Source organism: Brugia malayi (assembly GCF_000002995.4).
Source record: "Brugia malayi strain FR3 genome assembly, contig: Bm_v4_ChrX_scaffold_001, whole genome shotgun sequence".
In the NCBI taxonomy this organism is placed as follows: Eukaryota; Metazoa; Nematoda; class Chromadorea; order Rhabditida; family Onchocercidae; genus Brugia; species Brugia malayi.
Genome location: NW_025062479.1, coordinates 20514116 through 20531292, shown reverse-complemented (window position 1 = coordinate 20531292; position 17177 = coordinate 20514116). Strand labels below are relative to the sequence as shown.

At 24.1% G+C, this 17177-nt stretch overlaps 1 protein-coding gene across 1 annotated transcript; it reads left to right on the top strand.

Annotated features, from left to right (window-relative positions):
* Positions 1-4737: 4737 nt before the first annotated feature.
* Positions 4738-15281, top strand: Bm10031 (putative 38.3 kDa protein in HEM2-OCH1 intergenic region, putative; the record flags this gene model as incomplete). The annotated part of the gene is made up of 15 exons (XM_043075550.1): positions 4738-4780; positions 5300-5412; positions 5871-5956; positions 6133-6305; positions 6525-6659; positions 6873-6958; positions 7159-7366; positions 7619-7746; positions 8135-8255; positions 12753-12844; positions 13432-13516; positions 13722-13821; positions 14183-14283; positions 14612-14661; positions 15132-15281. The coding sequence occupies 15 exons, from the start codon at positions 4738-4740 to the stop codon at positions 15279-15281; spliced, it is 1671 nt and encodes a 556-aa protein (XP_042931484.1).
* Positions 15282-17177: the final 1896 nt, after the last annotated feature.

Below are 17177 nucleotides of genomic sequence, written 5' to 3'. Positions count from 1 at the left end.
TTTCCATTTCTTTGTTCAATTTATCCGAATATTTTATTGGATAGAATTCGCAGTATTATTATTGTTATTATTATTCGTTTTATTATTATTGTTATTACTATACATGATTTGCTATTTATTATTATTCAGTGTCCATTTATAATATTATTATGGTTCTCATTATTATTACTATTGTTATTTTTTTTTTTTCAATTCTATTTTTGTTATTGTTAATATTCAACGGTCGAATGTCCAAGAGCTCAGTTCATCTTTTGAGTGAGAATTGAGTATCAGTTATCTCTAATTTATTTTATTTTAATTCAAACTGGAAATGGAAATCATTATCACAAATGTTAAAATAATGAATTGAAAGAATTTCTCCATTTAAATTTGTATTTTCGGCAAATCCGCTATCTTGTATCTCATGTTTTCCTTATTTCCCTCATATTTTTCTACGAAAAATTTTTATAGTATAAAATAGATTTTATTCATTTTCATCTTCGCCAGATTTCTTGATTTGATCCTCTTTTGCGTCTTTTTGTTCGAAAGCTTTCTTTTTCTAACAATAGTGAATTTTCTTATAAAAGATAGAGTGCAAAAATTAAATGTGTTTTCAATTTTTTCTTCTTCACATTTGCTGGAAAGAAATGCGGCTGAGAGGACCGGTGGTTTGCATTTTTTTTCTTTTTTTTTTTTTCCTTTTATTTAAGCGCAATCGTTTTTTCTTTTCGATAAATGAAAATTTGAATTTGATTACCTGGAAGTAAGAAATTTGCATGATTTTCTTAAATTCTAGTAAAATGAAGGGAGGAAATGTGTAAAGGTCATTTAAAAAACTTTCTTTAATTTAAATTAATAGCTAAAAATTATGATTTTAATTTCTCAGCCCTAAGCATTAAAATCACATTTTTTATTTCTATGTTTAGTACACTTTTAGATTATCAGTGTTGTGTGGTTGTTTTACTTTGCTGTATTCTAATGTAATCAATTAATTTGATAGCGTGCAATATTTTTTTTTTCTTTTTTTAAATAAATCTTTGATGAAATATCAGTTACATAATAAATAATAAGATGATAGGAAATAAATTAACTGAAACAGTGTTATAATAAAGAAATCTTTTAAATCATATGTCTAACGCTAGAAGATTACAAGATTGATTGATAATTTATTTATAAATATCTAATAAAAATAGACCACAATATTGATTGATAATCTATTTGAAATGTATATGTAATACTGAAAGCTCAATATTGGTTGATTATCCATATCAAAATTCAAAAGGTATATTTGAATAAAGGAAAAGAAAAAAATCACAATTTTATTGTACAATCAATTTTTCTTTTTTCTTTTTTCGTTGCCATATTAGTTTTATTAATGTCTGAGCAAAATTTCACCCATTTCACTAAGTATGAGAAAAAAAAAAAGCAAAGAAAAATAAAAATTAATTACTCTGAGAATTTTGCGAACGTGTGATATTTTCAAAAAGTAATGATATATGTTCTGCTGATGAACAGGTTTGACACAATTTCGTTTGCGTTTATCGGTTAGATGCGATGAGTTTAAAAAGTTGTATTGTTGATCAGCAAAATCGCTTGTTTCTTTCTTCACTTTCAATCATTGTTGGAATAATTCCTTTTTCAGTTCATTAAACATCTTTTTTTTTTCCTATCTTTTCTTTTTAAATTAAAAATTTTCAATCTTATGTTTTATTATTAATTAAATTTATTGATATTGTTATAAAATTAATAAATAATAAACATTCCTTTCCGTGACACATTGAAAATTTCAATTAATTATTTAAAATTTTGTGAAATTCTATTAAATCGTTTGTTTTTTTCTTAATTTTTTTAATAATCCAAATGCAATCAAATGATTTATTAAATATGATAAAATTTCGTCTTCTCCTTTAATATAACTCGTCTTTCTTGTTGTGAGGATTTGATGGGTTAACTATTCCATCATAAGTTTGCTGAATAAGTCCGTGTGTTATATTTAAGGAATGCATCTGTAATGTGAAAATGTTAATTTTTATTTATTAGAACATTATTTAAATTAAATATTTCAATATTACGAGAAATGAATAACAAATTTCCATCAATTTGTGATTTTAAACACTTAAAGTGTATTATCATACGACAACTTAAGAATTTTAAAAAATTTGAATGAATGAACAAACAAATTGAATACAATTACTAGTAACTGTAAAGTTTAATACAAAGAAAAAAGTAATGTAGAATATCTGAATAATTTCTAAATGCAAATATTTGAACAATAGAAATATTTTGACCCATTAAATTTCAGTAATTTTTTATAAAATCACTTACAAAATTTAAAACAATATTTGTAATATTTAGTATAGAACAAAAAGCAAAAAAAAAAAAAAAAAAGTACAACCCTGCATTAATTATTTAATGTAAAAATTTGGACATTGGGAATATTTCCAAAAATAATTATAATGAATTTAAAGAATAAATGCCATTAATAATGAATAAAATATTATCAGAAGAAGCAGTTTTTTCATTTCATGGTGATATTATACTAATTAATTTATTCGAGTTTTTTTTCGCTCTTTTTTGCTTTTTTTACTTTTTATGCTTTTTTTTTTTGCACAATCCATAAATAAAATAAAACAAATCATATGGTCATTTCATGAATTTACCATGATCAAAAATCAAAAATTTATTCATCGAAAGTGAATAACTTTTCAACAATAAATCAAATGAATGAATGAATGAATTGAGTATATGTTTGTATATAAATATTGTAGAAATACATTATTGCATAATAAATAGATGTAATTGAGGAATGCAAACTTAATTTCTGTTAGTTTGCTTTTTTCTCATTTTTTATTCAATTATTTGTCTATAAAATTTTATTCGTTTTTTTTTTCTTTTTTCTTTTTAAAAAAATAAACAAAAAGAACTGGAAAAATGAGAAGAAAGCGAAATTAAATTTTAACAAAATTTGCGTTCATTATGGTAGTGTTACTGTTGAAAGTAATAATGTTAGAAGTGATTTGAATACCAGTAGCATAGTATTTTTCAATTTTGTAAAAGTTTAAGTACAGTAATCAACAACTGCAATAAGAATTATAGCTATAGTTTTACTAGTAATATTGATAAAATGCTGGTTTAAAGTTAATTACAGTAAAGAGTTTCTGCATGATAACAATATATTTATTATCAGTTATAACAATGACTATCATTTTATACAAATCGTTATTGTTATTATTGTTATGGATAGATGCTTTTGATGGAATTTTTGATTCAAATTAAGATTTCAAAAACTAATTTTACTATTTAATTTATCACTTAAAGTTTCAAATGTTCATATGTGTGGTTGAGCATATTTAGCAGATTGAAGTGAGTCAAATGATGAAAAAAGAGCAAAAGTTAATCAGATGAATAAATGAAGAGTGAACATGAAAAATGAAGATCATAATTTCATATAAATCTTTTGCATGCATTTAGAAACCTTCCAAACTTCAAATTTCACTATTTTGATTGACCCAAAATCAAAAACAGGATTTAAATGTTAGTAGAATAATTTAAACGTATGCGCAGCAATAACTTTTCTCTTATTTCTACATTTATAGAACTATTATTACTATTATGATTATAACTATTGCTACTGCTGTTATTACTGTTAACATTATTATTATCATTACCACTACTATTATTGCCGCCGTTAGTATTAATGTCACTATTATCATTATTACCATTATCTTGTCATTACTAATACCTTATATTATCGTAGTTATAAGCATTACTATTAATGTTTCATATAAATAGTTGTTTAATAGTTATTGCTAACAATGTCAGCATTTTCACTATATATACACAACAATATTATCATTGTAATAAAAGGTTGCATAGATAAGTTAAATTCATATTTTTGTTTCATTTATTATTTAATTTTGTTGGCTAACAAATTTGTTTGTCCTGTTAGGATTACAACTGATACAAAAATTTCACCCTTATCACTCTGGCTGTACATTAACTAAATGTTGATAATCAGACACAACAATATTATTATTATATAATCAAAACACTGTCATAATCACTTCGATTGCCAGCATCATATCATTTGCAAATACTACTTTCGTGACTTACCAATTATCAAAAATATATTGAATGCATAATTTTCTACATTAATGATTATTATCATCGAATTTTTCTATCCTAAATAGATATTTTCTTTTTCATTTCCACTTTCCATTCATTAGTTATTAGTAATGGCAATAATAATAGTAATATTGATAATGATAATAATAATAGTAATGATAACATTGATAATCATTACGATGATGGTGAAAAAAAAAAGCTCAAAAAAGTCTGATCTTTGAATATATTGTATTATTATTTTTTTACTCTTTGTTCATTATTTATATCATTCATTGTATTTTGTTTGCTTGTTTTGTCTTTTTTTTATACTAATGCATTTTTTTTTTCATTTTTAGAAATTTCTTCTTGCAAATACGAAAAGAATAGGACTTTTTTTTTTTAAAAAAAACCTGTTTGGTAACAATTATGGTAATACTTCTCATTGCAACGGCTAGCAAAAATGTTATACCCAGAAAAAAAGAAAAAGGAAGAAGAAAAAGAATGATAATAGCAAATTTGAACATTTTGAAAGCATAAACATTTTGGGTAATATCGTCCGACCGGATTTATTTATTTCGTTTAAATTTCATCCTTTTTCCTTTATTCTTTTTTTCTTATTCCATTTTAATTAACTACTCAATATCATTATTACAGATGGTTGCCATCATTGATTCGTTTAAAGACAATGAAAAAATTGGTAATTTTTTTCGGTCCTTTTTTTAATTTGCTTATAAGTGAAATTCTAATGATTTAAAAAATTAAATAATGTAATGCGATTTAATTTTAATCAATAAATAATAATTATATGACTGTGGGAATCGTTTGCCAAAATAGATCCATTCTTTTTTTCTTAGATTACAATTTCTTTTTTTTTTTTGGTTTTAGAATCGATAACAGCAGTTTTTTAGTATTTTATTTTACTTAGCTAAAAACATATGGAGCTAATTCAATTACAATTAGCAATTGAAAATGAACGAAATAAGATTTTAAATTTTATTTATTAATGCAATCGATCAAAAGTTATTAGCTAATTAGCAGTTTTGTTATTTCTGCTTCAACCGATTCTGATTTTTTTTTTAATCATTTCAAATAGCCTAACTCAATAATGTTAATGTAATTTTGATGGTAAGATTCTTGAAATAAATGAAATTGAACTGAAAAAAAGTTTAAAAAATTTATGCGATTATTCATAAATGCAATCTATGAAACATTTCAGTTGTACTGGTTACCGGTGCATCAGGTTATATAGCATTGCACTGTGTTCAACAACTTCTAGAAAATGGTTATACGGTAAGAGGTACAGTACGAAGTCTACAAAACTCATCAAAGGTTATTTAATTATTTTTTTTTTTTTTTTTTTTTTTTTTTTTTTTTTTAGCAAAAACTGAAATTTTATTTTGACAAATGACTGTTTTAGAGTTATTTCTTAATGAAACGTGTTGTAATAATTGGAATTTATTTTGTTTTTTTGATATCTATAATAAAAGATTTTTTTTTTTTCATTGCGGTATATATCGTATATTTTCTTTTTTCTCAACAATAAAACATGTTCGAAACGCTATGAAATTGAAGATTTAAACTTTTATCTTTGATATTTATCATATTAACTGTAAGTCAAGATAGATAAATTAATTGTTAGTTTATTGAAAAATAGATGTAAAAATGATTAATATTATTTCATAAGGTACGGACTACTTTCATAGAATATGTAATAGTTTGATCGTTAAATCATAACAAATTTAATGCTAAATGATAAACGATAAAAAAATTTAAACTTCTTGTTGTAGATTAGTTCACTTCGTGATCTGAAACATAGCTCAGAAAGGCTTGAATTGGTTGAAGCTGATCTTGAATGTCCGGATCATTGGCCAAAGTAAAGAAAAATTTTTTTCTTCTAAATCTCTCTTCTTGTTTTATTCAAATTTTAACACAAATTTTTAATAATGACAGTAAAATTTTAACACAACTTTTTTAATGATGACGTGGAAGTTAACAAAAAACTTAAGTACTTATATTTACAGGTTTTTAAAATTCATTCTAAAATTTCAGAGCAATTGAAGGATGCACATATATTCTGCATATTGCATCACCATGGCCTATTGTAGCTGATGAGACAACTATAAGAATTGCCAAGGATGGTACTTTAAATGTTTTAAAAGCTGCTGCTCAATGTAGTACCGTCCAGAAAATTGTCCTAACTAGCAGTACAGCTGCTATAAATGGTAATACTTGTGAGTGAATAAGCAAGAATTTAAAATAGTATATCTAAGTAAATTACGTTTAAATACTTAAAAATAAACCAGTACTCACAGTTAAATTAAGTCCAAACACTTCAAATAAGTTACGTATAATTATATATTAATCATTTTTGTAGTGGATCTTACTTGTTGAATAATTAATAAACTAATACTTACAGTTAAATCGTTTACATATTTTAATAGATGGTCATAAAAATGATGCTCGAGTTTTTGACGAAAATTGTTGGGGAAATTTGAATAGTAAACGAATTGAAAATTACAGTCGTTCAAAAATAATTGCCGAAAAAGCTGCATGGGAATTTTGGAAATCTTTGCCAGGTTATTTGAATTAATTAAATTGATGTTTTTTTTTTAATTTCATTTCAAAAAAAAATTTTTTTAATAAATAATTTGGGAAAAACTGATTAATGACAGTGTTTTTTTCTTCGCCATTCTCATTTTTTCAATAATTAATTTTTAACTAACAAATATTAAAATTGTCTAATTGAATAGTTATTACTTCTATACTTTATTATCCTTTTTCTATTTTAGAAGCGTCACGGTTCCAATTAACTGTGCTAAATCCGTCATTTGTGATTGGCCCAGTACTTTCAGATCAAAGACATGGAAGTGCTAAAGTTTGTCATTTATTTCTCTACAAACTTTCTACTTTGTTAAATCCTTCTTTTTCTCATACATAGTGCAATAATTTCAAAATGTCAGAAGTAGTAGAAATTTAAGCATATTTAAAGTATTCAAATATATGATTTATATTATAATCTATTTTTAAACAAATTTCCATCTTGAAAATCAAATATACCCTAATATTTGCTTCCAGATTATTCGGCGAATGATGGATTATCATACTTTTCCTGCAGCGCCAAAAGTTTCACTTGGTATGGTTGACGTGCGTGATGTCGCACGTGCACATATACGAGCAATGGAATGTGCTAATTGTAATGGTGAACGAATTCTCATAACAGCAACACCATCAGTTTGGTTCTCACAATTAACTCGTTGGCTTCATGACGAATTTAAAAGTCAAGGTAAGTGAGTGAATTAATATTAATATTTTAATTTTCAAAATAATTATTTAAGCGCAAATGTATCATTGTTTCTTTTTGTTTTTTTGTGTTAACTATTGCAAATTCATCTGATTGGTAAGACTGATATCATATTATTATTATTATTCATTTATGTGCATATAAAAAAGAGAAAAAAAAACTTATGCTATTTTTATTATATTAAAGATTTAATTTTAAAAATGTAATTTTTTAATGAAAGAAATAAAATTTCAGGTTTCTTAATTTCACGTGTAACAACACCAAATTGGTTAGCAAAATTATATGCTAAGATGACATGTGATCCACATTTTGAAGCAGTGAAGTATCGCTTAGGAACAAAATTACATTTTGATAATACAAAGGTAAAAAAGAAATTAAAATTAAAAGAAATTGCTTAGCGTAATCAGAATTTTTTCCCTTTTCTAATTTAAGAGGTAATATCAATTTGTAAGTAATTGAAAGTTTGCTTTTTTTTTTTTTTTTTTTTTGTTTTTCTACATATCATTTCAAAGTAATAAATTGAGATTTGAAAATTTTGGAAAAAAAAATTTTTAAGTCTCATTTAATTAGAAAATTTGATGCAAAATTTTTTAATTTGCTTTTCCCTTCTTTTGACAAGTAATTTAAACGGATATTTTTATATAACAGATTCAGAATGAGATTATTTTAGTTAATTTTGTAAAAAAAAAAAAAGATTTTTCAATCGTTTCTGTCTTTGTCTTCTTCTTTCACTTCCTTTTTTTCTTCCAGTCGCGACAGCTTCTTCAAATGGAATACATGCCCATCAAGAAATCAGTAATTGATATGGTTTACAGTATGCTCGATTACGGTATAATTGTTAGAAAGAGAAATTTTGAAAAAACGAAAAACGGTGATTGTAAAATTGTTGATCATAAAAATATTGATAATAATGAGAAAAACAAAATTTAGTAAATTAACATGAAATGATTTGTTATCGTTAGAAATAGAACAAAACGAAATAGACATTTTAAAAATTGACTTACAGTTCTTTAGTGCAATTATACTTATGGTTAAAGTCCTATGCATCACTTTTCAATTTCCTAAATGCAAATGGCTCTTGAGATGTATTAAATAACTTTAAGATTTTGAGATTCTCGAGATGTATTAGATAGCATAGAGATAACGACTTTCTCTTTAAGAAGATAACGAGACCAGATAGACTAGGTATCTTTTTCTCTACCGAAAAAGTGCTAATGTTTATAGCAGATGACAAATTGAGACCATTAGCCAAAACAAAATGACCGTTAAGATTGAAGGACCTATTGGGACAAAAATGTCCAAGTGCTGCTTAAAATGATCATTTCACCTGAGGATATTTAATGAATTAGGCAATATTTAAAAACTACCTACTTTGTGACTTTTTGTTATTCCATCATATCATCTTATCATATTTAAACTATAATTTGAATTTTATTCTCCCACACATTTATAGAAAGTTCTTTAAGTCTTAATAAGGAAGTCTAAACTAATTAGGAAAGTCATCAGAATTTATCTTTGGTCTAATTCAAAAAATGAAATAATTGTATTATCAAAATTGTTCTTAAATATACTTTATGAGAAAGTAGTATGCATGATACAGTACAATGCTATGTAATTGATTGATCTGTATGAAGATTATAATTTATTCATGATAACAAAAAAAAGTCCTTAATTTATCATTGCTTATTGATTCAAGCCAAAAAGAAAAAAAAAGAAAAAACAGGTATCTATTGATAATTATGATAATGTAATATTGTAATATTGCACTTTTTTGCATTACATTTAAGGTAAAACTCAATTAATTTATTTTAATTAGCTATTAATTATGACTATTCCTTGTTAAATATGACGATAAAATCATATCTTAATATATGCGATTATCACCTATTGTTTAGTAATTAATTTAAAAAAAAAATGCTAACAAAAAATAATTGACGATCAAACACAAGTTTTTATTAAAAAATTGTTTAAAAAAATTGTAGTAAAATTTAATTTTCATCGCATTTAAATTGCAAATAAAAAAAGATACATTCTCATTTTAAGAATGTTAAATGTATTGCACGCAGAAAAAAATGAAAAAAATAATAGGAATTCGTGGAAGATTCCTTTTTGATCACATCCATAGCAGTATTAGTAGAAATGGTTGCTCTAACAATATTGATAATAAAATATCGATAATCAAGATTACTGCGACAATAATAGTGATAGCAGCGGTAGCAACAGCGGCAACAACATTTATCGCAGTAATTTAAAATCTATTACTATCGTTGTTGCCTTTTTAGATTTCACTAAGAAATTAAATTATGTGTTTTTTTTTTTTTTTTTGAGCATATAAATGAGATGTAAATTTAATAGATTCATAACGATTGGAAATGAAATTTATTTATTTGTTTAGGAATAATCTGAAAAGTAAATACAATTTTATTATACTCTTAAATGATTATATTCAATGTAAAAAATCATAGATAATTTTTTCTTAACTTTCGATTTTATGTGTTTTTTTTTTTGTCCAAAATTTTAATCTAGTTATTTGAAAGTTTCAGTCTTTTTTTATCTTTTATTGAATTTAGAAAATTTTACTTACCAAGACTATTAATTGGTGAAAAAGTTTAATTTATTCTTTTTATAAATTTTAATTAATGATTATGGTGCTAATTTTGTGAAAAACTACAACAAATTTCCTAAAATTTCATAAAATGAGCGAAAGAATAATATTATAACAAATATAATAACTTTGTAGCACTGATAATTGATAAATTACTTGCGCAATATCTTATCGTATCAAACATCTTTCTCTAATAACACAAATTTTAGATCTTTTAGTACAGATCATTTCAACTAATTAATCACATCAATTTATTATAGCTATGATTTATCGATTTGTTTCATTTTACAAAATGAGAACAATCGGTACTTTTCATTGCAATTACAATTGTTGCATAAACGTATATAAACGATTGATTGGTTTGCCTTAAGCATGAATGAACGAATGATCGATTTTCTTTTTTTCATTTTAATCAAATGATCAATTCTTCTTTCTTAAAAGATGAATGATCAATTTCTCTATTTTAGACATGAATGGTCAATATTTCCATTTCAATCGAGAATGACGATTTTTTTTTTTTTTTTCATCCATAAACATAGATGAATGATCAATATTTTCATTTCAAGCATGAAAAATTATAGTTAAATTTACTGAAAAGATCAAAAACATATCCATAACAACAAATGTAAAGTAAATATTAGTATTATTCACCCTCTAAAATGATTATAGAAAAGAAGAAGGAGAAAAAGAATGATTGGACATTGTCATCGTTGGACAAATATATATTATTACTATTCAATAAGAGTTAGATGCAAATATTGAACGTATAAATGATGACAGGATGACAATAGAATTTGGCTTACAGTTGTTGTAATATTCAATTGACTTTGTAATTTTATAATATTTAACTTTCATTTTTCTTAGCCTTACTTTTTCTTTCTTTCTTTTTCTTCCTTTCTTCGTCTTTTTTTTTTTTTCCTTTCTTTGATTAGTTACTATCTCATTTGTTAAGTGAAAAAGTTAGTATATAAACACGTAAAAAAAAAAAAAAAAAAAAAGAAAACCACATGAAATGGATTAACATAGTATTAAATGGAACCATATAGTATGGAATTGATTAATGTAGCAACAAATTTAGATTAAATTTAGTTTCAAATAGATTAACATAGTATGAAAGAGATTATAGTAATAACAAATAAATTATTACAGTATGCAGTAGACTTATGTAATATAATGGCAGAAAGATACAATGATGAAATGATAACTTAAATAAGTTAAAGGGAATGAATTTTTAAACATTTAGTTTATTATTATCATTGTTATTTAAGAATTTGCTAATTATTTCTAGTAGTTTGAAAAATCAATGAAATCATTTATCAAAATTTGTTTGAAGTATTAAGTCTAAAGGTTAAATACCATTCTTGAATAGATTAATTTCTATTATTTAATTGTTGGTAAGGTGGAAAAATTGAATCTGCAATTAACAATTAAAATTTCAGGCCAATCAAATTTGAAATGTTTTACAAGCAGGTTTCAGATTGAATTTATTTGTATTAAGCGATGATTTTTTTTTTTTTTTTTTTTTTTAAATATCCAATATTCTTATTACAATAGCTTTTAGAGAAGATTAGAAAGCTTACAAACTCGAATGAAATTAAACTTTCATATTTTGTAATAATTTAATGAAACTTTTGATAAACTCACAGTTCACTTTACAAGAGGACATGCAGAAACATCTAAGTATTGACTCAAACTACCTTATCTACAATGACATTTCACTTTCTTTTTTTTTTTTTTCTAAGTTTTGAATCAAAGCGCGAAATTTTTATTTGTATCGTAACAATTCATTGATTTCACTTTTTTTTTTTTTTTTCTTATTCACAAACTTTAACTGCTTACATTTCATATTTATTCTAATTAATTGTCATTTCCCTTCGTTATTTATTCCAATTAATAATTTCTTTTACCAAACTTAAAATAACTTGATAAAAAAATTATTTACTAAAAATTAGTGCCACAAAAAAAAGAAAAAAGAAAATTGATGATAAATCAAAAGAGATGAAAAAAATTTACATTAATTGCAAGATTTTTTATTCCTATCAAAGAGGAAAAAAAACATTTGGCAAAGTGTTAATTATCAAATTTGCTAGTACTTTACTCTTTCCTTTTCTATTTATTTGAATTAAAAAATTGCTTATTTGAATTAGAAGCGAAGGACAAATATTTCGCTACAAATAAAAAGAAAAAAATGATTAAAGCGAACAGTAATGATGAAATGATATATTACTTTTCTAATCTAATTTTTTTTTTTTTTTTTTGTCTCTTTTTTTTAAAAAAAAATTTTTTAAAGAAGCTAACTTTGTGAATTCTTTTTTTACTCTTTTTCTCTTTTTTTACAAATTTGTCTAAAAAAAGTTTCTGTAAAATATGTAATGATAGCCAAAGTAGAAACAATTATTTATATTTTAAAAACTTTGTATTTCAAAAAAATTTTAAATTTTAATTTTTTTTTTTTTCAAATGTATACATCTTTGTAATGTAGTGTATACAATAAGGAATGGTGGCTTCTTTTTTAATATTCCTAAAATGATATCCCAATTAAAGAAGTCGAAAATGGAAGCACCAATATTTTGCCCGATTAAAATTTGGCTAATAAATTATTTCAATATTAATAATAATGATGTATTTGTTGTTTATTTTGCAAATAACTAATTGAATTAAATGTGAATAGCTAAAAATATGAACTTTAAAAATTAATTAAAACAGCATTATTTGATTGTCTGTGAATTAAGCTATAATTAAATTAATAATTTTAAATTTTAGTTCCGCTACTTCTCAAGCTGTTAAAAATGTTTGAAGAAGAAGAACCTGGAAAACCAAAGAATTGGGGTTATACTATCACTATTATCACATTGGTATCACCTTTCTTTTCGTTTTTTTTCTCCACTTTCTATTAGTCATATACGCATATATGTATCAGTGATAATTAATGATAAACTTTATGATAAACTTCTGTGAAGTAATGAATAAGTTGAAAGAAAATGAAACGTCTAAACTTAAGATTCAAAAATTTTGTCAAAAATAAAACTTTTAACTATTATAATTAGGTTATCTCACAATGAATAGATAAATCACAATGTAAAATAAAAAGAAAATTTTGAGGAAGAAAATTAAAATTACAATTTGTATATGAAAATAAAATTAAGCTTTTCATCTTTTCAAAGGACGATTGGACAACTTCATAACAAAAAGGTTTTAAGTTACTTTAGTAAATGTTTATTAATAAATCCAAACAATTAGGTATTATTTTCTAGTAAAAAACATTGATAAAATTTAAGACTGAATAGTACCTCTTTTAATTGCGTTAAAAAGTGAAAGCAAAGTTGTATTTCACACATAAATTTTAAAAGTTTTAAAAAAGCTCTAAAAGTATGAATTCATTTTTTTGAATTTTCAAAATATTTTTTAAATTTAAAAAGTCTATGAATACTTTCTTTTTAAGGTAATGCTTTTGAATATAACAATAATTATTACATGCCGAGTACTACTTGATTCGCATGACGAAAACAATCACTATTGGTTAGAAGGTAGTTTTTTCTTAATGATTCTATTTTTTTGTTTATGCTAATTTTTTGATTAAAATTTCAAGTTTTTAAGTGCGATATTTTTAAGCTTTTTTAAGTAACAATAATATGATTTTAGAAAAATTTTGGGTTATATTTTGAATCAAATTATGTTAATTTTTTTTCAGGTTTAAATTGTATTTAATTAATACTATGTGTTAAATTTTAGGAAAAGTTCGAGAAAATTTAGTATTATTCCTTGGTATGTTCGCCATGTCATTTTGCTTCTATTGTTGTTGTTGTTTTTGTTGTGGCGGATCATTATGCCGGTATTCTTTGTTGTTTTTAACGCTTATGAATTTGAAATTACTTAAATAATCCAATTCTTTTCATATTGCTTAATTGTTAGTAATCAAATTACTCAGATAATTCAATTTTTTTTTTTGACATTGCTAGCAATTATAAGCATTGAAGCAATTTATCTTCTTTTATTAATAGCAATTAATATAAGTCAAATTATCAGTGTTATTAATAGCAATTAATATAAGTGAAATTATCAGTGATTAAATTTCACTTAAGCCTAATTTATTGACATTTCAATTAATATTAACTGCTACGTGTCATTGTCCAAAAAATCAAACTGATAACTTCCGGTTTATTAAAAGTTCAAAGCCATAATTTGAATTTCAGGTGGATTGCTAAATGGTACAGCAAATGTTTCGATCCATCTAATTTATTGTCAACTGCGACTAAGACAGTTGAGGAAGCTCCTGCAACTCATAAAAAACGAAGTATGAAAATAGTAAATCAAATTTTTCATATTTGTTTTTACTGTATACTTTAAGTCTTAATTAAAATCAAATTAATATCGAAAATTTTAAAAAGAAATTTTTTTTTTTTTTTTTTGCAGGAAAAAACTAAAAGACAGGATATTTGTGAAATTAAAATTTTGATAAGAAAACAATGCTTTACCTTTTGAATTCATCCTTTAATCTCTCAATGAAGTAAATTTCAAAATTATAAAAGAAACAGAAAACAGGAGCGAATTATTAGAATTCGATACATACAATATATATATTTTGCTTTCATTTTCATTTATAATATCTTATAAGATTACAGAAAACCCATTCTTCATTTTCAATGTTTCCAATGATGGCGATTGTATGATGGTCAGTGTAGCAAACAGCAAAAAAGCTGAGAATAGTTTTTTTTTTTTTGAATATTGATTAATTGTTTCTGAAACTTATACAAATTATTCGTTATACGTGCGACAACTTGTGTTAAAGATAAAAAATTACAAACAATTTAATGATCGAAAAAATTTTCATCATTAATTTTCTAGTTTTTTTAATAAATGAATTAATTTAAAATTGAATTTAAAAATCGATCAATTTTATCTAGAGATAATGTTTGTCTATTTTTATTATCAATGAATTAGCAAAGAAAAGATCAGTGGAAGTAATAGGTTAATGATTAAATATTACTCAATAATAAAATAAACCCACCAAGTCTACTGTTCAGAGGCAATTTTTAATGCGAATATAACTTATAAATCTTTCTACTAGGTGACTAATTCGATGAATTGATAAGTAATTTAATGACTTCAAAAAAAGCGCAAATTTTCATTATCACTTTTTAGCCATATGCATACACAAATGGTGCATTTACGAATTCATCAGAACATCGATCAATCCTCAATAATTCGAAAAGCATTCTGAAACCAAGTGAGGAAAAATTGGCTGATTATTCAAAGTTCAAATGTCAATCTCAACGTAGAAAAAGTCTTTAAATAAATGTATGAATTGCAAGAATTTTATATTTGTCTTTCAATTATTATAATTTTGTTTTTTGGTTTATAATTTATCTTCCAAAGATGAAAAAAAATAGTGAAAATTTTAAAAGGACTGATAGTAGAATTCATCACTCATTTCAAAATTTGATCCTTTCTTGCTGCTAAGTGACACAAACATTGTTTGTTAAATTTTTTATCATTTTTGAATGTTGTCAGTTTAATTTTGATAGAAATTTCAGTTTAGTTATGTAAATGAACAAAATTTTCATACGAAAATATCATTGAATCAATTAATATAACAAATATGTTTTTGTTTTCTTATTTTTTCCTTTTTTTGGATTTTTAATTTGGTGAAAATTTCATTTTTCCATTGTACAACATGTATGTATTGCAAATTGAATGAAACATTTTTTTTTTTTTTTTTTCATTTCTTTTTTCTTGTCTAAACAAGTGGGCAAATTTTGTAGAAAATAAATGGAAATGTTTGTGGCTCTCTTTTTGTATCGATGTGTAAGTGCTTGCGAGTTGGACGTGTTTGATGTGTTTAGTTGTGAGTCGAACGTGTGTGAGTACTTCTGTGGATGTACCTGGAAAGTAGATTACTTGTCTAAATGCTGACTTGTTCATACACGTATCTAGACGTATGTAGGCGTATGTAACATATATGGAAAAAGGAAAGTACGAAGTTCGATTGAAAAGAAAAACGAATGCCTTGATTAAAGCAATTGAAATGATTTTTTCACTCAGTTTTCATAACTTTATATGTGCTTTACTAATGCTACTGTGTGTTGATATGACTGCCAACGGTAAACTTTTGAATATTATACGTCAGATGTACGTTTTACACTTAGTATATGATAGTTGTTTATTTGTGGTGGAAAATTTGAAACATATGTTTGAAATATGAAATGAAGCATAAACAATATTATATGATTTTTTATTAATATTGATTTTTTATTGAATTTTTTAAAATTTCCTTTCTTCTTGCTTAAAAAAATCAAACATGAAAGAACCAGTTTTTATAGCTAAAGAAAAAATAAGAAAGGAGAGACTAAGAAGGGAGCTGTAAAAATTGAAAAAATGAAATTTAGGAAAAAAATAAAATCATTATTCTCTTAATGCTAATCATTATCCGTCTCATTAATTATTTTTAATTATTGTGATTTTAGCTATTATAATATCAAATGAACTCATTGTATTCGTTATTTTAATTCGTTTATTTCAAATTATATCCAGTTTCGAAAGAAGATTACAAAGTTTTAATTCCTTATTATACTCAGTGCTACAGCAAATTTCCAGCCAATAAGTTATGTAGTGATAATAAATATATATGACAATATTTGAATCAGATCATTAATAACTAATATTCATTTGGCAGAAAGACACAAAACACAAAAATCCGTATTTAAACGATAAAATTTTGCGATGATTATTAACTCATAAATTAATCAGAAATATTGGATAATATTTTACTAATTACGTAGAAGCTTTGCTAAAATTTCTAAAGGGAAATCCGGAAATTTTAATTTCTCATGAAACAATTGATTTAGGTAGTTTTCCCTACTACAAGCAAAATTGATTGATTGAATGACATATCTAATGGTATGATGAAAAAAAATTGCTGAAATTATCAGTGGAAAGCATAAATAACGCTGTTTATGATAATTAAAATTTCCGATATAGCTTATACGATGTATTATTGATTACCACGTGTCACTTAGATAATAATAAAACACTGTATGGGTTTAAATCTTAGTTATTAAGCAGCAAAAATATTATTTATCACACATTTAGTTTACATCTAGTCATTGGCTATCAATATAAGTAGTACTTTCCAACTATAAAAGTTAAATATACATCATAACATCAAGAGAAAATCTAATTTTCGCAAAG